The following is a 21,442-nucleotide window of genomic DNA, read 5'->3' as shown; positions in this document are numbered from 1 at the left end:
GGAAGGTTCCGGATGGGTTATAGTCAGCCCCTCTGCTGTTGATTCTCTTCCAGTGTAAATTTCATTAGCGGACCCACAGGAGAGCTGGGGCTCCCTGTGACTTCTGGAGAGGGAGATAGGAAGAATTCTGGAGTCCGGGGCTGGAAGGTGAGGTCTGGATGTGAAGGTTGTCTGGTTCTTACTCCGTGTTGGACTGCGGTGGAGACGTTTCTTTCTGTGTTAGCCAAGATGATCTCTGCATACTTCCCCGTTGCACTACTCTTTCTAGTTTTCTCTTTTTGGGGGAGCGGGGGTAGGAAGGGGGGCTACTGGCTGCGCTCGGCTAACTTTTCTTTGGCCAGTTATTCATAGGTTGGTGTCCTGGAGCTGACCTCGCTGGAACGTATGCCTCTGGCGAAGAGCCAGGTAACAGCACCTCGATGAAGTCAACCCTTCCAACTAACAAGCTCAGAAACTTCATTTGTCAAACCTAAAATGTGCCAGCTCCCAGGAGAGGAGGGAATACCCTAAACTTGCTGCAGAGCAGTGCTTTCCATGTTCTTTACTATTGGGGTATATTTTGATCTTTTTATTTACATAGACGGTTGGAAAATAAAGAATTTAGCTGCCAAGTTGAGATCTGCTATGGAAAAAAAGAAGGGAATGCTAGGACATGGGCATTACTATTTTCAATAACGTTAAAGATCTTAAAAAAAATAACCATTTGAAAGTGTCTGGAGGTCTGGAAACAAAGATGGGGAACAGGAGTGGGCAGGAGAGCTGCATTCTGGACAAGAGTTCAAAGGTTGAAACAGATACAGATAATAGCTTAGAAAACAGCAAAAAGAACTATTAGGCTTGAATCATATATATAATTAATATATATATATATATATATATATTCCATTGAAACCTACTTACCATTCTAGCTAAGACACTGAGATGCTGTACTTTTTTCCCCCATGAAATAGCTACAGAAGAGAGCTCAGCAGGAGGGATGGGTTGAACCTGGGATGTGGGAGCCTCAGGCATGAGTCTCTTTGCATAACCATTATGCTATCTACTCCCCACCCCTAGTTTTACTTTCCAGTCAACCCAGGTACCAGCTTACTGCTCACACCATACACAAGGGAGTCTCAGTCTATGAATGCAAGTATTCTCACCAGGAAAATAGACATGACCTCAGTTTTAGGATGCAGTTCTGTGTTGATTCTCTCTCTGCATCTCTCTCAAAAATAAAAATATATATATATATATATATATATATATATATATATATATATAAAGATTCAAATAAAAATAAAGTGACAGGAAGAACAAGCCATCACTTAACAGAAGGGTAGAAGCTTGATTAAGCTACAGACAGGAGAGTGGTTAAGAGTACTTCCTTAAATTGTGTTGTTCATATATAAAGGAGAATAGAGAAAATAATTGTCACATGCATCATCAGATAATTTATGATACAAATCCTCAAAACCAGAGACTTTAGAAAATGAAGCCAAGTTGCTAAAGCATTCAAATATCTACCAGGGTGTCATGATGGTATGACAACCTTGATCAAACAAGGGTTTCTGACTTCCTCTGCAATTGAAAATAACTGCCGATTTCCACATGTTCTGTGAGTTCCAGATGCATACCAGCAAAAGAAACAATCCAGAAAACATCAAAAGGAAGATCTCATTCTGCTATAAGAGGTAATAATGCAAGGAGCCATAAAAGTTTTCCTGGTTTATCAATCAGTCTCTGATGCTTGATAATCAAGCTGTAAAAGTTTATATATTCCTATGTAAGAAGACACATCTGACATATTAGTGAAAGGAAGTTGAGTCCATTCAGTGACACACAAAAACACAGTTGACTAGGTTCCAAAGAACTTTTAAGTGGGTTTTAATAGAAATTTTGTGCAGCTAGGAAGAAAGAAATATTAATGACTGGATCAATATTTGAACTTGACAAACACAATAAAAATTTCTGTAAGCATAGTTATATCACCAGTTATAGCCAAAAGGAAATACACAAAAAAGACAGAATTTTAAAAAATAATTTACATGGGAAACATTACTTGATCAGTTCTTAAAATATCTTCCTTAAAAATTTTAAAACTGGAACAACCAGTTATTTCCTTCACTTCTGGCTGCAAATACTGTAAATTTGTCAGTAAAGAGGTTTCAATATAATTTTTCTTAAAGCTTGAACACATAAAGGATCAGTTAAATAGATATGCTTATTTAACCTGATCTTATAAAAAAAAAAAATCACTCCAATTGTCTTCAGTCCTGCTTTTCCTCCAGATTTCCAGGGTAGGTTTTGTTACTCAGTCCATCCATAAGTGGGATAGGATCGTCCATAACTGGCAGAATACCACCTTCTCTTCTGTGAGGTTTGATTGGCATCTCGCTTTGCATTCCAAGAGTACCGACTTTGTGAATAGTCCTCTCCAGGGGGACCAGGAGGAGGAATGTAATTTCTCCGGTGAATATTCTGATTCTGTGAAAATGTCCTTAAAACAAAATCTATCATTAGTTAAGAAACTATCATTAGTTAAGAAACTATACAAATATTCCCAGTGAAGAAATGTTAGGGGAAGAAGACTAAAGAGCTCTGAAACCCAATTCCATCAGGACCCAGAGGAAAAAAAAAGGACAAACAGAAAGACATTCAGAAGTAGTAATAGGTATAGGTGTGACTTAAAAAAAGAGAAGGTAGGACCATAGAAAAAATGGGGAAAAATACATATAGATATGTAGGTAGGTATAGAAATTTAACAGTCGGGCCAAGTGGTGGTGCACCTGGTTGCGCGCTCGTGTTGCAATGTACAAGGACCCAGGATCAAGCTCCCAATCCCCACCTGCAGGGGGAAAGCTTTGCGAGTGGTAAAGCAGGATTGCAGGTGTGTCTTTCTGTCTCTTTCCCTCTCTGTCTCTCCCTTCAGCTTGATTTCTGTCTTCACCCAATAAATAAATAAAGATAATAAAGAAATTAAGAAAAGAAAAAGGAAATTAATAGTCAACCCATATCTGTGACCTTGGGAGAACCACAGCAGTTTTTATTTATTAATTTATTATGCCTTTATTTATTGGACAGTCACAGCCAGAAATCAAAAGGGAATGGGGAGATGGTGGTGACCAGGGGCTTGAACTGGGGTCCTTGAGCACTATAACGTGTGTTCAACCACGTGCACCACCACCACTGCAATTTCCAGTGGAGGAAATGGGGACACATAATTCTGGTGGTGGGAGTGGTGTGGAATTGTACTCCTGTTATTTTGTAAATCACTAATAAAGAAAACCTGTAAGTTTTATAAAACAGATATTCTTATCCTACTATTATCTACCTGTGACCTTAGAAGATACATTGCTTAATTGCTGGACTTCTTAACACTATAATGATGGAATGCTACTCAGCTGTTAAAATGATAAAGTCATCTCCTTTGCAACATCTCGGATGGAACTTGGAAACATCATATTAAGGGAGATAAGCCAAAAAGAAAGCAAGGGACTCTGGGGAAAGGAAAGGTGGAAGAGAACTTTGGGGTCCTGGTAGACAATGAAATTACACTACTGTCATCATGTATTGACTAAGATTAATTTTTATTTCAACTCTAGAAAAAGGAAAGAAGAGGTACCTGACTGACTGTTGCAAATCTTGGGTGTGGGTGTGAAAATGCTGAGAAGCTAACGGGTAACCTTGGTTCCAATGCAGGTTATATGCAGGTCCTCGTTTAACAGGCCTGTTTCTGGTATAGATGGGCTCCATCATACGTGTTGAATTTTCAAAACCACTCGATCTGGACACACTGGAATCCCAATTCCTCAAAGAGAATATTTCCACAAAATATTATGATTACCAAATTGAGTTGCCAACTTAGTGACTATGTTTAGCCCATGAAAATAACTATCTCATCATCCTCCCATTCCTTTTTCAGTTAGATCCCTAGTTAAGTAAACAAATTACAAAATGAGTAAAAGTAACTTAGATAATATATAGTTGTCCCCCTAGATACAAACCTTACATATATAAAGCAACTTACTTTCTGACAGGGCCCTTCTGAAGGTCTTCAATGTAGTTTTGTCTTTCTAAGCAATGTCCCCGACACCTATTAAATACTAAGGAGTAGAGAAACTATTAGAAATAATTGCGCAAAGAGCAAATCTTTCCTCGTGTAAGCAGATTAGAAGTGAAATCCACCGGAGTAAGTATTCAGTTGTTGTATCTATTACCAGACACATTCCTTTCTAAGTTCTTCGCAAAATATTGCTTGTTGAAACAAATGCATTATAAACTGCTTTTAAATTTTAAGAAATGTATGTACATTTCTATTTGTACTTTTATGAAAAGGGAAAAATAGTGACAACCCTCATACTTACATTCGATTGCATCATCTGGCCTCATGCCTTCTACATCAATCAGATATCTAACAAAACAACATGAATCATTTATAATGTAAGATGAAAAAACATTAAGTTTTTTTAAAAGAATCAAATTAAAAAAAAAAAATTCTAAGAAAAATCAACACATCTAATCCAACAAGTATTGAATGATTTAATACAAAAGGCTTTGAGAAATACAAGGATAACTTTAGAAAATATTAATAATTACTACAATGATACAACAGTTTAATAAAAAAACAGTATGTGATGATAACACAACAGTCTTCTTTGATCAAACTTTCTTGTACACAAACCGGAAATTTATTTAATGTCTGAGTATTTGTCGTGAACAAATAGTAAAGTCAAATTGGGTGGGGGGGATTAACATCTAAAAGACATTAACCAACTGTATGGATCAGAAACAGGAGTTACTATTATTATTAGTTATTTCTCCCTTACTGTCATCTTCAACCAACCAACTTCTAACAATTACATTACTTAAATATCTCTAGAATGTATCCATGTTTCCACAAAAATGACCATCACACTCTTGCCCAAGCACAGAATTGTGCCTCATGCCAAAACAGCACCTATTCAAGTGAGTGATTTCACTAAATTTCTGTGGCTTTCTATAAACAAAGGTTAATTGGTCTTAACATATGGCAAATACCAGGTTCTTTCTGTTGGTTGTTTTTAATGTAAATTTACTATTATTTTAGATAGTGACAGAGTTAGAAAGGCAGAGAGAGAGAGAGAGACATCAAAGCACACACACACAAAAAATTTTCTCAATGCAGTGGTGGCTGGGCTCAAACGAGTCATGCACATGACAAAGCAGCACATTATCCAAGTAAGCTATTTGATCAGCCGTGGCTCTCAATTTCTACAAAAGCTAACTTCAATTCTTACACCCTGTAGAGTATTCTCCACTTAGTAACAAAAAGATAGGTAGAAAATGAAAATCTGGTCATTTCCTGTGTACTCATCCTGTATCAAAAACCAAAAAAAGTACAATGGTTTTCTACTGCCCTTAAGATAACGTATAAACCTTAAATACAGGTCTGCCTGATTTAGCTTCTTCCAGCTGTTTTAATGTCCTTATGCCCATGATTTTTTCAACATCCTTATGTAGTTAATATCTACTCATCCTTCACATTTCAGCACATATATCTTCAAAGAAACCCTTTATAATCTTCATGATGAACTAAAATCTTCCCTATTAATATACTTCAATAATAATACCATGTTCCTCTCTAAGCAGTCCTCTGAGTTATACTTCTACATGCATTTGTGTGCTCCATGAAGGCTATTATTTCTCTAAAGACTTCAGGATTCATGAAGGGCAGGTCAAGTGTCTCCACTCATAAAAGTCTCACAAGTCTCTTTACTAGCACCTATATAATGCTGATATACGACAGATATTCAGTCAACAACTAGGCTAAATGAATAAACGAAAATTGGGAATGTTGCAACAGGCATATAAACCATAAGAGAGGGGCCAGGTGGTGGCACACCTGAGTGGGTGCACATGTTACAACGCATAAGGACCTGGGTTCAAATGCTTGGTCCCCACTTGCAAAAGGAAAGCTTCACAAGGGGTAAAGCAGAGCTGCCGGTGTCTGTCTCTCTCCCTATCTCCCCCAACCCTCAATTTCTGGCTGTCTATCAAATAAATAAATACAAATATTAAAAAAAAAAACGGAGCCAGGCAGTAGCACAGTGGGTTAAGCCAGGTGGCACAAAGTGAAAGGACCGGCTTAAGAATCCCAGTTCAAGACCCTGGCTCCCCACCTGCAGGGGAGTCGCTTCACAGACAGTGAAGCAGGTCTGCAGGTGTCTATCTTTCTGTCCCCCTCTCTGTCTTCCCCTCCTCTCTCCATTTCTCTCTGTCCTATACAACAACAACATCAGTAACAACAACAATAACTACAACAATTAAACAAGGACAACAAAAGGGAATAAATAAATAAATAAATAAAATACATATATATATAAAGAAAAACAGAAACCCTAAGAGAAGCATGGGAGATAGTTTTACCCAGTAGAGCACACACTTTAGCAAGTGTAAGGAGCTGGGTTTAAGCTCCCAGTACTCCATGGAGAGCACCATGGAAGACAGCAGGGGTAGCTCCAAGAATGGTGCAGCAATACTGGGGTGTCCCTCTCGCCTTCTCTGACTCTATCTTAAATTAAAAGGGAAGAGGGAAAGAAAAAAAAGTCTGCCAGGAACAGGAGATTCATACATACATGAGGCCCCAGCACACACACACACACTAAATTAAAAAGCTTCAAATTCCATTCTGTGGCCAGCAAGATAGCTCACCTAGGAGGGTATTTGCTGTGCCTTGTGTACAACCCAGATTTGAGCCCAGCTCCAGCTACCCTGGTGAAAGTTTCAGGAACATGTTCAGTACTCTGTGGTGTCTTTCCCATCCATCCCCACCCCTACAACGGAAAGTTGTCCTGAAATAGTGAAGCCCCAGTGGGAAGGGGGGAAAAAAAGAAATCAGAGTGAAATGTTTCGGTGACCCAGCATTACATATATTCAGAAATAATCATACAGGAGGCATTCATTACTGCCATGTTTTATATCAACAACTTCACACTTTTATGTTCATCAGTAAGAAAAGGAACAATGCAATTTAAAAATGAAGTCTCTAGGGGTCAGATGGGAAGTGTACCTGGTAAGAGTGCACATATAAATGTGCAAGGACCTAGGTTTAAGCCGCTGGTAACTACCTGCAAAGGGGAACTTCACAAGCAATGGAGCACTGCTGCAAGTCTTTCTCTCTCCCTATTTCTGTCTCTATATCAGAAAAGAAATATAACAAAAAAAATGGCCACCAGGAACAGTGGAGTTGCTGAGTAGGCACTGAGCCCCAGCAATAACCTTTATGGCAAAAGAAAAAAAGAGACTTTTACACAAAGATGCCCATCGTATGTATTAAATTATAAAATAGAATGTTTAAATACTATGCCACTAAAGTACAGATATATGTTTATATCTGCATTTTAAAAAATATTTTCCCTTTTGTTACCCTTGTTTGTTTTTTATTGTTGTCGTTATTCATGTCGTTGTTGGATAGGACAGAGAGAAATAGAGAGAGGAGGGGAAGAGAGAGAGGGGAAGAGAAAGATATTTATTTAATATGAGAGAAAGGACAGAGCATTGCTCTAATAAACATATATGGCACTGGAGCTCAAACTCCAGGTCTCATGCATGCAAGGAATGTGATTTGCTGAGCCATATCCATGGTGTCATTGCATACATTTTGATACTGGCTACAATATCCCCCCCAACTACCTTACACTATTAATGTGAAGAAATGAACTTCAAAATAGTTCTCCCTTTGACATTGGGGACTCACCTGCAGATGAGGTAACCAGTCCTGTTTAAACCATGGGTACAGTGAACACCAATAAGTTTGTCTATAAAATAAATAGAGAATTATGCAAAGCAGACACACCAGAAATAAATTGAACAGGGCAGGGAGAGAGAGAGGGGAGAAAGGGAGAAAGAAAGACTGATTCTGTACTACTTCGTTCCCAAAGCACTTTATTCCCCCTCTCATTTACTGCACCTCACACACAGGTCTAAGTGTCCTGTGACATACTTAAAGAAATAGCACTGTTTACAATATATTTTACAATGAAAAGAAAAAACTTGGAGATATAAATCAAAATTACACAGAAAGTAAACAAGACTAGAATCAAGTCTAAGAATTTTCCAACTATGTTATAGTATTTCTTAGTCCACTGTTTAAAAATATGACAAGAGATTGATTTTCTTTTCATATATATATATATATATGGATTAAGACACAGAGAAATTGAGAGGGAAGAGATAGAAGGGCAGGAGGGAGACAGACCTGACTTGACTGACTTGCAATACTGCTTGTGAAGCTTCCCCTCTGCAAGTACAGAAAGTACAGACAGGGGCTTGAACCCTGTGTATGGTCATGTGCAAGTACAAGTGGGTGCCCCACCACCTGGCTCCAAAAAGAGAATGAAAGAGACCATAGCACTGAAGCTTCTTCCTTCAATGTAGGGGGCTGAGCTTAAACCTAGGTTGTGCACGTGCCAAAACAGCACCTATTCAATCAAGTGAGCTATTTCACTAAATTTCAGTGGCTTTCTATAAACAAAGGTTCATTAGTCTTAACATATGGCAAATACCAGGTCCTTTCTGTTGGCCAGATGCCAGAAAAAATGCAACTGGGTATTTAAGATTCAGAGTATTTTCAACAAAATAAAGTAGATCTTAGAAAAAGGCCAGTTTTTTTAAAAAAAAAACTTTTTCCTATCTAAGGAACAAAAAGAGTAATAGTGTCCTTACTTCCTCACTTCTACTCAAACGGCTTTGAAAAACAACAACAAAAATATTAAATGCATATTTTAAAGATGTAGTTCTATTCATCTGCAGATTTTTGTTTTGCTTCTAAGAGGCCTGTCTCATTCCATGTCTTTGCCTTTTGTTCTCTCATGTACTTTAAGACCTTCAAATTCATCTTCTCATCATCCACCTTTCACCTCTTAACCAATGAGTGAGATTAAGAGTATACTTTACTATTTATTTTCTTTTCAATTTTTTTTTCTCCAGGGTCACTGTTGGGGCTCAGTGTCTGCACTATGATTCTACTGCTCCTGATGGCTACCTTTTTTCCATTGTTGTTGTTGCTGCTGCTGCTGCTATTGTTGGATAGGACAGAGCAAAATTGACAGGGGAGGGGAACAGAGAGGGGGAGAAAGACAGACACCTGCGACCTGCTTCATGACTTACAAAGCAACCCCCCTGCAGGTGGGGAGCTGGAAGCTCGAACCAGGATCCTTGTACCGGTCCCTGCACTTTGCACTATGTGTGATAAACCAGGCCCAGATGCCTTTCTTTCAATTTTTAAGGAAAGGGATGAACTAAGCTCAATTTGTACTACTCACAAAAATCACTTTTCTGCAGCCCAAGAAGTGGTTATTGAGGTGGACTCTCAATAAAAAGCAAGAGGTTCGTTCAATTTCTGGCATTACATGTGCCAGAGTGACACTACATGTTCTCTCTCTCTCTCTCTCTCTCTCTCTCTCTCCCTCTCTACTGTTAATAATAAATAACTACTTTCCTGTAACAAAAGCTAAATTATTTGCGATCATTAAAAACATTTTACCTGGGGGCTGGGTGGTGGTACACCTGGTTGAATGCACATGTTACTATGTGCAAGGACCCAAATTCAAGCCCCCAGTCCCTACCCACAAGGGGGAAGTTTCATGAGTGGTGCAGCAGATCTGCAAGTGTCTATCCCTTTTCCTCTCTATCTTCCTCATACCTCTTGGTTTCTGTCTCTATCCAATAAATAATAAATGATTTTTTTCTTAATCTAAGGTAGGGGAGATAGCATAATGGTTATGCAAATAGACTCTCATGCCTGGGCTCCACCAAGGTCCCAGGTTTAATTCCCTGAAGCACCATAAGCCAGAGCTGAGCAGTGCTCTGGTAATACAAAACAAAACAAACAAAAAACACTTTACCTATTAGCACTATCTGATATTTCCACCTGAACATTTTTCAAACACAGGTCTAATTATCAGAGTTATTAAAAAAAAAAAAAACACCAACTGCATTCAAACTACATACTAAAGTTCAGGTAAGAAAATAAAAACTCACCATTATCTTTATTTTCTTTCAAAAATCCATTAACAGCACTTTTGAATTTTAAGATAGTTTCATCATCAGGTACCTGATGCCCAACTGTAAAAATTTTTAAGTAAGGAATAGTTTCTGGTAAGTCCTGTAAGACAAAAATCATGAAAAGATACATAATTTCACACATGAAATAATTAAGAGTCAGAATATAAACTAAGAATTTTAATGAAATTAAAATTTAAATTTAAAGAAATTTAATGTCTGCAATCCTAACAAAGAGAGCCCAAAGTTTCTTTAACCAGCTCTTGATTTTTTAAACTAAAACAACCAAATAGATAGTTAGTAGATATGAATATGTAACTACAACTTATATATAGTTCTATTCAGTATTCTATATGTCAAGGGTCATAAAGCAGTTATGAACATAATCAGATGAGCATGGGTTTTACTGATGAGACACTGTAGTATGAAGTACTGTGGACTCTTGGGGTAGGAAAAAAAAAGATACAAATACAAGAAGTTAAGTGAAAATCCTATAGCTCTGAATTTAAATAATATTGTATAAAACCATGATGTTTTTTAATATTAAAAACACATTTCCAGGGACTGGGCAGTGGTGCACTAGGTTAAGCACACATAGTAAGAAGTGCACGGATCCCAGTTTGAACCCCCAGTTCCCCACCTGCAGGGGTAGGGGGTCGCTTCGCATGTGGTGGAGCAGGTCTGCAGTTGTCTTTCTCTCTTTCCCTCTCTATCTTTCCCTCCCACCTCAATTTCTCTGTTCTATTAAATAAAAATGGAAAACAGTGATAATCTTGGAGGCAAAAACAAAAGTGAATTCATCAAAAAACAAAACAAACAAAAAATAACCACACAAGTGAACTTCCTAGGGGTTGGGAGATAAACTTACCTGGTAGAACTCAAACTTTACCATGTTTAAGAATCATGTTCAAGCCCCCAGCCACATGGGAGCACCTGCACACGGAAGCTTCACAAACAGTGAAAACTGTGCAGTGGAGACTCTCTTCTTTTTAAAATTTATTATTAATTGACATGTCTATGAATCATACTATATGGCATTTCAGCATTATTTAAGATTTATTTGGGTAGGAAGGAGGATAAAAATCACCCCAGCACATGGCAATGTCAGGAATCAAGACTTGACATCCATGGAGACACCTCCCAGGTGTGTGTATGTATTCACTCCCAACTCCCACCCCATTCCACCCCCAAACAGCAGAGTTATGCACATAGTGTCCCAACAATAATCCTGAGACACACACACACACACACACCAAGCCTAGGGGGGCCAGGCGGTAGTGCAATGGGTTAAGTGCACATAGCGCAAGTGCAAAGACCAATGTCAGGATCCCGGTTTGAGCCCCTGGCTCTGCACCTGCAGAGTCGCTTCACAAGTGGTGAAGCAGGTCTGCAGGTGTCTATCTTACTCTCCCCTTCTCTGTCTTCCCCTCCTCCCTTGATTTCTCTCTGTCCCATCCAACAACAACGGCACTAACAATAACCACAACAACGATAAAGGGCAACAAAAAGGAAAAAACAGCCTCTAGGAGCAGTGGATTCAAAGTGCAGGCACTGAAACCCAGCACTAACCCTGGAGGCACACACACACACACAAAAAAAGCAAGCCTAGAATCAGGGCCAGGTAGCAAAGCATACAAGCCCCAGTTTCCTACCTGCAGGGAGCTATGTGAGCAGTGAAGCAGTGATGAAGGTGTCTCTCTTCCTCTATCGCTTCCATCCCTCTCTACTCATCTTTATCTAAATAAAAAAAAATAAATAAAAGAGAAAAAAATGTCTCAGGAGCACTAGATTCACTGTACAGACATCAAGCCCCAGTGATAAACCTGGTCAAAATTATAAAATTAATTATGGGGGCCAGGCAGAAGTGCACCCAATTGAGTGCACACATTACTAGGCTCAAAGAAACAGGTTCACACCTATGCTTTCCACCTGCCTCTTTTTTTCTCTTCCTCTCAATTTATCTCTGGCCTATCAAGTAAAAAGAAAAAAAAAAGGCCTCCAGAAGATAGTGCAGGCACCAAGCCTCAGGTATAACCCTGGTGGCAAAAAAAAAAAAAATGGAAAAAATAATTATTAGGCTGCAATCTCAAAATACCATCTCCACTAATAGCTCCTTGCAGAAATGCTAATTTTAGATTGGGGGGAAGAAATGTACAGGATAAGCTTGGAACCTTTTTTTTTTAAGTTTTTTTAATAATTTATTTTCCCTTTTGTTGCCCTTTTTTTCTTTTATTGTTGTAGTTATTATTGTTGCTGTTATTGATGTCGTCATTGTTAGATAGGACAGAGAGAAATGGAGAGAGGAGGGGAAGACAGAGAGGGGGGAGAGAAAGAAACCAGCAGACTTGCTTCACTGCTTGTGAAGCGAATCTCCTGCAGGTAGGGAGCCAGGGGCTTGAACCGGGATCCTTACGCCAGTCCTTGCGCTATGCGCCACCTGCACTTAACCCACTGTGCTACCGCCCGACTCCTGGAACCTTTTTTTATTTTATTTATAAAAAGGAAAACACTGACAAAACTACAGGATTAAGAGGGGTACAACTCCACACAATTCCCACCAGAATGCCATATCCCATCCCCTCCTGACAGCCTTCCTATTCTTTAACCCTTTGGGAGTATGGACCCAAGGTCATAGTGGGATGCAGAAGGTGGAAGGTTTTGCTTCTGTAATTGCTTTTCCACTGAACATGGGCATTGACAGGTCGATCCATACTCCCAGCAAACTTTTTTTTTTTTTTTGGCCTCCAGAGTTATCGATGGGACTCGATGCCTGCACTATGAATCCACTGCTTCTGGAGACTATTTTTTCCCCTTTTGTTGCCCTTGTTGTTTATCATTGTCATTATTATTGTTGTCATTGTTGAATAGGGTAGAGAGAAATCGAGAGAGGGGAAGACAGAGAGGGGGAGAGAAATATAGATACCTGCAAACCTGCTGCACCACCTGTGAAGCGACCTCCCTACAGGTGGGGAGCCGGGGGGCTCGAACCGGGATCCTTGAGCCAATCCTTATGCTTTGAGCCATGTGCATTTAACCGGGTGTGCAACTGCCAACTCCCTTGTTTTTTTTTTTTTTTTTTTTTTTTAACACAACTATTTTCATGATTACTAGGGTCATGTCAAAAGGACTACTACCAAGTATTTAAGTCTAATTCATATCTTGAACCTCATGTTGAGACAGCAATTAGAAATGTGCATTTAAGGAAACAATTTGATTCTCTTTTTGAATTACTCCCCTATGAAGGGCCAGGAGGCTTTACCTTAGCATAAAATGATAACTATTAAGTCACAATGAATTATTATATCTGAAAGATGCATCTCTTCTATTAGGGTCCTACTTACTTCTGGTTTGTAATAGCGGTGAGTATATGTTAAATCAATAATCAGTCCAAGTTCTTCATTCTGTTCCTGGATTCTGTTAAAAAGATCCAATGGGGAAAAACGTTCTTCTGGAGCAAGTTTTCCTTCAAAACTCTGCCAGGGAGTACAAAATAAATGCAAATGGATGCTCAAAGTTCTTTCATTTATTCATTTATTCAAGCTATCCAATTAACATACAAAGAAATTTCCTGGTTGTTTAAGTGCCTTTTTCTATGAGCTTTAGAATTAACCTAACTCAGAAAGGTCTTAGAGATGATGTTAAATTTGTAAATTAACTTAGAAGATATAATAGACTTATGATGTAAGTCATTTCACAAAGTGAAAGCTTTGAAATTACAATAAAACATACAATATCTCCAAATCAGCTTCCTATAGAAACAACTAAGTCACAATCTCTTTGTTACAAAGTCATCCTTAATTAACACTGTTGCTATTTCCCCTTCCTTTGCATTCTTAGGTATTTCTTGTCATGGTATTGACACTTAAAATAGGAAAAAACTATGCTGATTTCACTGTGGGATCATCTCCCTAGATCTTATGAACCTACTGTACCGGGAATAGTTAAACATCTATGTAATCCCTTTTATGGGACCATAAGCAATCCTAACACTGAATAAGATTACTTGAACTGTGGTTTTTTGAAAGATAAAGGAAACTCAGTCTTCCTGTTTTCTTACTAATGTACTTTCAGACAAGAGGCTGAGTGGGATGTTTGTGAAAACTCAGAAATTCACTGTAGAATTATGTTATGAATAATATTATTATATTATTATATTATAATAATATTATTATATTATAGAATAATATTATTATGTTAGCACAACCAGAGAGAAAGGAGATATATAGGAGAAAATTCACTGTAACTACAAATGAGCAGAGAGTCTATTCATTCCACAAAGTTTTAAGTATTAAGTCAAACTCTATACTTGATAGATGTACAAAAACCATGTTCTTCTTTATAAAATATCTGATTTTGAAATCACTCTCCCATTTAAAAATTCACCAATAGAGAGTTGGGCGGTAGCGCAGTGCGTTAAGCGCATGTGGCCCACAGTGTAAGGACTGGCACAAGGATTCTGGTTCAAGGCCCCCCCCCCCCAGCTCCCCACCTGCACGGGAGTCGCTTCACAAGTGGTGAAGCAAGTCTGCAGGTGTCTTTCTCCCCCCGCCCCCATCTTCCCCATCTCTCTCCATTTCTCTCTGTCCTATCTAACAATGTCGATATCAATAACTACAACAATAAATAACAGCAAGAACAAAAGGGAAAATAAAACATTTTTTAAAATTCACCTATTAATAAGAGAGATGGGGGGGGGCAGGCACAGGCATATGCAGAGCAGAATTAGGGACTGAACTCAGGACCACTAGCTGTGCAACCTCACAGGTCATTAACAAAGTAATTTTTTTAAAGAATATTTATTTATTCCCTTTTGTTGCCCTTGTTTTATTATTGTAGTTATTGTTGTTGGGTAGAACCGAGAGAAATGGAGAGAGGAGGGGAAGACAGAAAGGGGGAGAGAAAGACAGACACCTGCAGACCTGCTTCACTACTTGTGGAACGACTCCCCAGCAGGTGGGGAGCCGGGGGCTTGAACCAGAATCCTTACAGCAGTCCTTGTGCTTTGCACCACGTGCACTTAACCCGCTGCGCTATCGCCGTACTCCCACAAAATAATTTTAAAGGCAAGAGATGCGGAAGAGCAAAGTTGGTGAAAGAGGAAAGTGACCTGTAAGTAAGGAATAAACTCCCAATACATTAAAAATGAGCTTTTCCTGATGCTAATCTATGTTATTTTAGGCAGTTTAACAGGATATGATATCTTTTTTTTTTTTTTTCTTCCCCCTCCAGGGTTATTGCTGGGCTTGGTGCCTGCACCATGAATCCACCGCTCCTGGAGGCCATTTTTCCCCCTTTTTGTTGCCCTAGTTGTTGCAGCCTCGTTGCGGTTACTATTGCCATTGTTGACGTTGCTTTGTTGTTGGATAGGACAGAGAGAAATGGAGAGAGGAGGGGAAGACAGAGAGAGAGGGGAGAGAAAGATAGACACCTGCAGACCTGCTTCACCGCCCGTGAAGCGACTCCCCTGCAGGTGGGGAGCCGGGGGCTCGAACCGGGATCCTTACGCCGGTCCCTGCGCTTTGCGCCACGTGCGCTTAACCCACTGCGCCACCGCCCGACTCCCTAGGATATGAGATCTTTACTCACTCTTTGTATCTACCAAATAATTCCCTGTTTTTTTTTCTTTTTAAAGTATTTTTTATTTATTTTATTTTTGAGAGAGATGCAAGGAGAGAAAATAGAGAGAAACAACAAAGCACTGCTCAGCTCTGGCTTACTGTGGTGCAGGGGATTGAACCTGGGACTTCGGAGCCTCAGGCATGAAGTCTCTTTGCATAACCATTACGCTCCCTACCCCACCCAAATAATTCCATTTCTTTCTTAAACAAAAACACAATTTCCAGGGTCAGCAAGACAGTTTACCCTGGAAGTAGTATGGTCTGCCATGTACACAACCATGTTTGAGCCTGGTTCCCACAGCACTGGGTGAAGTTTAGTTGCTGTGGGTGTGTGGGTATATCTGTCTCTTTCTCTGCCTATCTAAAAAAGTCAGCATGGAGCTATGAAACGCAGGTGAGGAGGAAATGAAAACATACACAAACACACACACACATATAGTCTTCAAAGTTTCCATACTGAAATCTTACTGATCCAGGACTTTTTTTTTCCTCTTAATGATGGAAGTGGAGGGGTTATCGCTGGCATTGGGGCCTGGGGCTCATGGATGCTAGCTTCTTGACAAACTCAGAACAATCCTATATCCTAAATGACTTTTGACTGTCCCACTCAACACCTGTGTAAGTAGAGAAATTTCACAATTATCTAAATCTTAGAGCCAAAGGTTCCATTTTACAAAATGCAAATGTTTTTTTTGTTTTGTTAATTTGTTTTTTTTTCCAGTTTTAACATACACTGAATATCAAGTAGAATAATCAATTGATTAAACACATAAAACTCCACTTTATTTTGAAATCTACTTAGAGCTCTTTCTTTCTTTCTTTATTTATTTATTTTGCCTCCAGGGTTATCACTGGGGCTTGGTGCCTGCACCACAAATCTACTGCTGCTAGAGGCCTTTTTTTTTTCCATTTTGCTTTGTTACTGCTGTTGTTGTTGGATAGGATAGGATAGGATAGGATAGAGAGAAATCAAGAGAGGAGGGAGGAAAGATAGATACCTGCAGACCTGTTTCACGGCGTGTAAAGTGACACCCCCCCCCCCCCCCGCAGGTGCGGAGCCGGGGACTTGAACCAGATTCTTATGCTGGTGCTTGCACTTTGCACCATGTGCAGTTAGCACCCAGCCTCCAGAGTCATTTATTATGGAATCATCTGCCTATAAGGTGATACAGCCTACCTAAATCATACTACATTTACAGTTCTTGCGGTCATGGTACATATAACTATTCCTAATATATAGTCATGCCCAATTATGTATTGACATATATTATTACTTTATTACCAATTATATATTTTTTATATTTAAAGCATTACATCTACTTATTTAAAATTTAGCAGGGAAATAGAACGGATTAAATGTTTATTTATTTATTGGCATCACTAGGACTGCAGTGATCTGAGCTGACTTTTCCAAGTAGGAAGAGACAAGAGACAGAGGGAGAAAGGGGAAAGAAACAAACCTCCCTACAGTAAGGCTAGATTCAAACTTGGGTTGAATTCAGGGCAAAACAGGCACATTATCATCTAAGTTCTTTAGTTATCCTGTGAATTTCATTTTATGATAATAAAAAGGATATTGCAAAGTATCTGCTTTAAAAGAAAAAGTGGAGGGCTGGAAGATATCCCAGCATTAAAATAGCACTGAACTTGCATGCCTGAACCCTGGGAAGTCCCAGGTTCAATACCTGACACCACCATGCACCAGAATCGAGTCATCCTCTGGTTTTTCTATCATAAATATTCTTTTAAAGAAAGAAAATGAGGGCTGGCAAAAATAGCTCACTAGGACAGTGCACTGCTTTGCCATGTGCATGACACAGGTTCAAGCCTGGCCCCCACTGCATTGAAGGAAGCTTTGGCGGCGCTGTAGTCTCTTTCATCTCCCTGTCTCTTTATTATTCTAGGAAGGGCAGGAGGGGAAAAGCATAATGTTGATGCAAAAGAGTTTCATGCCTGAGGCTTTGAGGACTCAGGTTCAATCTCCAGCCCCACCATAAACCATAGCTGAGCAGTGCTCTGGTTGTTCTGTGTCTTTCTCTCACTGAAATAAAGTAAGAAAAGAAGAGAGTGCCAGGGCTGAGAATAGTGTTCCACACAGTGAATTCATATTTCTGGAAGTGTAGTAAATTGCCTTTACATTACCTTTTTCAAAGGAACTTTGAAAGCAATGAAACGAGTCCCAGGCATCCGCTGTCCAATTGGGAGATAGTCTTTCCACCTATTAAATATATATATATATGTGTGTGTATGTTTTATTAAATAACTACCATTCTGCACAAAATTTCAAGGAAAGCACTTTTGAAAATGGAAATCATAATCTATGTGGTCCACCCGTGGCTCCGCTTTTTATTTTGCTGTTCCTCTTATTCAAACCCATCTGACAGCAGTCTATACCTCACTTTTTCCTAATTCCCCATCCTGAAAACCAATGCAAGGACACAGAACAATGCTTAACAAAGTATCTTTATAACCAAGGGTCATAGGAAAGTCCTGGGGGTGGGGGAGACCTAGCCTAGACCTGAATACTAAGACACTATCAGAATATGTACACACATTGACTTAAGTTGTTTAAATTCAATCCTTCCACTTCCAACGCTACTTTTAGTCCTCACACAACAGCTACCAGCAAATCCAATCAGTAGTGAACTGCAAGCTCATATTCTAAAGGAAAACCTAACAGGAGTATGAACTTCACCTAGTAATGCCAGGAATCACAATGACTGAGCTGACTTCTGTAACATGCATCAAAATTAATTTAAAATTAGTTAACTCTATATCTAAAGCAAAAAAAGTGAGGGCAAGGGAGTCGGGTGGTAGCGCCCCGGGTTAAGCGCAGGTGGCACAAAGCACAACAACTGGTATAAGGATCCCCATTCCAGCCCTCAGCTCCCCACCTGCAGAAGAGTCGCTTCACAAGCGGTGAAGCAGGTCTGCAGGTGTCTGTCTTCCCCTCCTCTCTCCACTTCTCTCTGTCCTATCCAACAACAGCGGACATCAATAACAACAACAATAACTACAACAATACAACAACAAGGGCAACAAAAGGGAATAAATATAAAAAATAAACAAAAAAAGTGAGGGCAAATATGGGTCAGAGAAGAAGAGCACTTTTGATCTTGCAGTCTTATAGTTCATGGCAAAGAGTCTGCTTTTACAAAGTTTTTGAGCAGTGTTGAAATTCATCTATTAAAAAGATTTACGGAGTGAAGACTAAGTTGGAAGGAAACTGAAATGATGTATTTATACTACTTAGGACCGAATTGCAGTTGCGAGATAAAAAAATAATAATACAGGGTCTGAGGAGGTATGCAGTGGAGGGAAGGACGGCCTCAAGGAATATAAGTTTTCCCTTTGCCTCTAAACAAGTCTCAAAAGGAATCGTTTAAATAAATATACAAAGGTTCCTGAAATGCATCCTTCTAGGAAGAAACTACATCCTCTCTTATTCCCAGGTAAACAAACCAAGGTCTTAGGTAGAAAGTTGGGTGGCACTGGGGTGGATTTTTTTTTTATTTAATCCCCTTTACCCCCTCTTAATTTATACTCACTCTTGCAAGCATAATAATAATATAAAAAACATTCTACGTATTGCATTAATTTTCTACCTTCTCCAACAGTCTCTGGAACACAATCTTTTCAATATCTCGGGCTACCACGAAGAATCTCCATTTCTCTCCCGAAGAGAACACAACCATGAGTTCGTGCGTAATTCAAGTGGACGATCATAATCAGATCTTTCGACTTTTCACTCCTACACTCGTGTTTTTACACGAGGCTGGTTTTGTTTTTCCCCTTTTATGCGGCCTACCAGATCTTACCACACATGCTACCTGCGAGAAATTCAAAGCTTGAGGACTCCATCTTGGTAATTAAGAGGCATCCACCCACAAGACTGGCGGTCCCATAGAAAGCTGTCCTGCATTTCTTCCCAGGAACACCAGAGCAGAGCCTGGCTTTTAAAAGCAAGAGAAATGAGAACATCTCAAGTAAACCCCTCAGTTACTGTGGGCGGGACTGCGATTGAGTCAAAAGCAGAGATCAGAAGGGACAGAGCCCCGTCCACCAGCTACGAGCTGGAAGGGCCACGCCCAGAAGCCAGACCATATTACCTTTCGGGGACGTGGTTTCCGCCCTTCTTTTTGGCTGAGGAACTTCCAAAAAAGACGCGTCCCTGACCCCGGCCACCACGGGGATGATGCCACTGGCTCATGTGGGCCCCAAAATGCCGCCCACCCAAAGCCAGGAGCACCAAAGCTGCCAGCGCTGCGCCCACAGTGCCTCAACAGGACCCCGGACCGGAAGTGCCAAAAAGAGTTCCTTGCAACTGCGCGTGCGCTTCCGCCCGGCTTGATTGCGTCACCACGACGGCTCCCTGGGACGTTTGATTAGTAAACAGAACAGCGGTGGCTATAGTGCCCTCCTGCGGCTGCGGCCAGTAGCACAGGTTGAAGAGTTTACAATATGTAGCCTTCAGGGTTCAAGTGAAAATCCACGTGAAAAGTCTCACTCAGTAGGTTCCTTGTGCGTTCTTACAGATATTTTCCGAGTGATGACATTCACACAGTGTGGATTGAATGTAAATATTTGTAAATATGTAGATTTCTTTTATAAAATAAATCTTTTTTTTATAAAAAATCTTTTTACAAAAGCCATATGTAATGTGTATTGGGTCTATCAAGATATATATTTCCCATGTCAACCTATATGACTATTATTTTTCTCTTCTTTTGCCTCCAGAGTTATTGCTGGGCCTTGGTACCTGTCCTATGAACCCACTGCTCCTGAAGGCCATTTTACCTATTTTGTTGCTCTTGTTGTTATTGTTGTTATCATTGTTGCCATTGCTGCTGCTGTTGTTGTTGGATAGGACAGAGAGAAATGGAGAGAGGAAGGGAGGACAGAGAGAAAGATCTGAGAACCTGCTTTACAGTTTGTGAAGCAATCCCCCTGCAGGTGGGGGGCCAGGGGCTCCAACCAGGATCCTTACGTTGGTCCTTGCATTTGTGCGCTCAACCCACTGTGCTACCTCCCGGCCCCCAACACCATCTATTCTATTAAGTATAATGGAAGCATGGTAATCCATCAGTCAAATTACCATAATTTGTATAACCAATCCAATATTGATGGATTCTTAGTTCTTTGTTTTTTCCCCCGTTACAGATTGGCTTCACTGTAAACATGCTCATATATGTAAATTATACCTAAACTCCTATAAGTAGAATTGCTAGGGCAAAAAAACATGTAAATTTAAAATTTTTAAAGACACTGCCCAATTACAATCGAAAAAACTTTAAAATTTTCTTTATTTATTTATAGGATAGAGACAGCCAGAAATCAAGAGGGAAGAGGGGATAGAGAAGAAGAGAGAGAGACACTTGCAGCACTGCTTCACCACTCGCAAAGCTTTCCCCCTGCAGGTGGGGTCTGGGACGCGAACCTGGGTCCTTGTGCATTGTAGCATTTGTGCTCAACCAGGTGCACCACCACCCAGCCCCTACAATCCAAAATTTGACCTACACTCCCACTAATGGTGGGACTTCTGGGGACTCCTCTTCTATGCCTGGTATTATGTTAAAGATTGACAAATAAGTCAGGTGACAGAGCACCTTACTGGTTACACACATTACAATGTTCGAGGAACTGGATTCAAACCTGCCAAACCCATCTTCAAGTGGTCTCTCCCTCTCTACTTCTCATCTCCCTCTCAATTTCTGTCTCTATCAAATAGATAAATAAATTAATAAATACTGACAGCTATATTTATTTTTATAGAATCCAGAAATAACTGAGAGATAAGAGTA

General features: G+C 39.7%; 1 protein-coding gene and 1 long non-coding RNA gene across 8 annotated transcripts; one reads left to right on the top strand and one right to left on the bottom strand.

Moving 5' to 3' along the window:
• The first annotated feature begins 7 nt into the window (after positions 1-7).
• On the top strand, positions 8-1,859 carry LOC107522303 (uncharacterized). Of its 2 annotated transcripts, none has more exons than XR_001601435.2 (3): positions 8-147; positions 342-405; positions 1,609-1,859. It is a non-coding gene; the product is annotated as an uncharacterized LOC107522303 (long non-coding RNA). The 2 variants fall into 2 exon arrangements; XR_001601436.2 differs by having other exon boundaries at positions 1,603-1,859.
• On the bottom strand, positions 1,853-19,950 carry DUSP11 (dual specificity phosphatase 11). Of its 6 annotated transcripts, none has more exons than XM_060187083.1 (9): positions 19,751-19,950; positions 17,784-17,859; positions 13,365-13,496; positions 10,003-10,126; positions 7,718-7,778; positions 4,347-4,393; positions 4,010-4,085; positions 3,605-3,790; positions 1,853-2,492 (listed from the first exon to the last, which is right to left on the bottom strand). In XM_060187083.1, exons 1-9 carry the CDS (start codon positions 19,849-19,851, stop codon positions 2,294-2,296), a joined length of 1,002 nt encoding a protein of 333 aa, XP_060043066.1. In that variant the 5' UTR covers positions 19,852-19,950; the 3' UTR covers positions 1,853-2,293. The 6 variants fall into 6 exon arrangements, with proteins under 6 accessions (XP_060043066.1, XP_007519010.1, XP_060043063.1 ...); XM_007518948.3 differs by having other exon boundaries at positions 1,853-2,479; positions 19,751-19,948; XM_060187080.1 differs by lacking the exon at positions 19,751-19,950 and adding an exon at positions 19,450-19,660.
• Between the last annotated feature and the right edge of the window lie 1,492 nt (positions 19,951-21,442).

Source organism: Erinaceus europaeus, chromosome 3 (assembly GCF_950295315.1).
Source record: "Erinaceus europaeus chromosome 3, mEriEur2.1, whole genome shotgun sequence".
Lineage (NCBI taxonomy): Eukaryota > Metazoa > Chordata > Mammalia > Eulipotyphla > Erinaceidae > Erinaceus > Erinaceus europaeus.
This window is presented reverse-complemented; position numbering and strand designations above follow the sequence as displayed.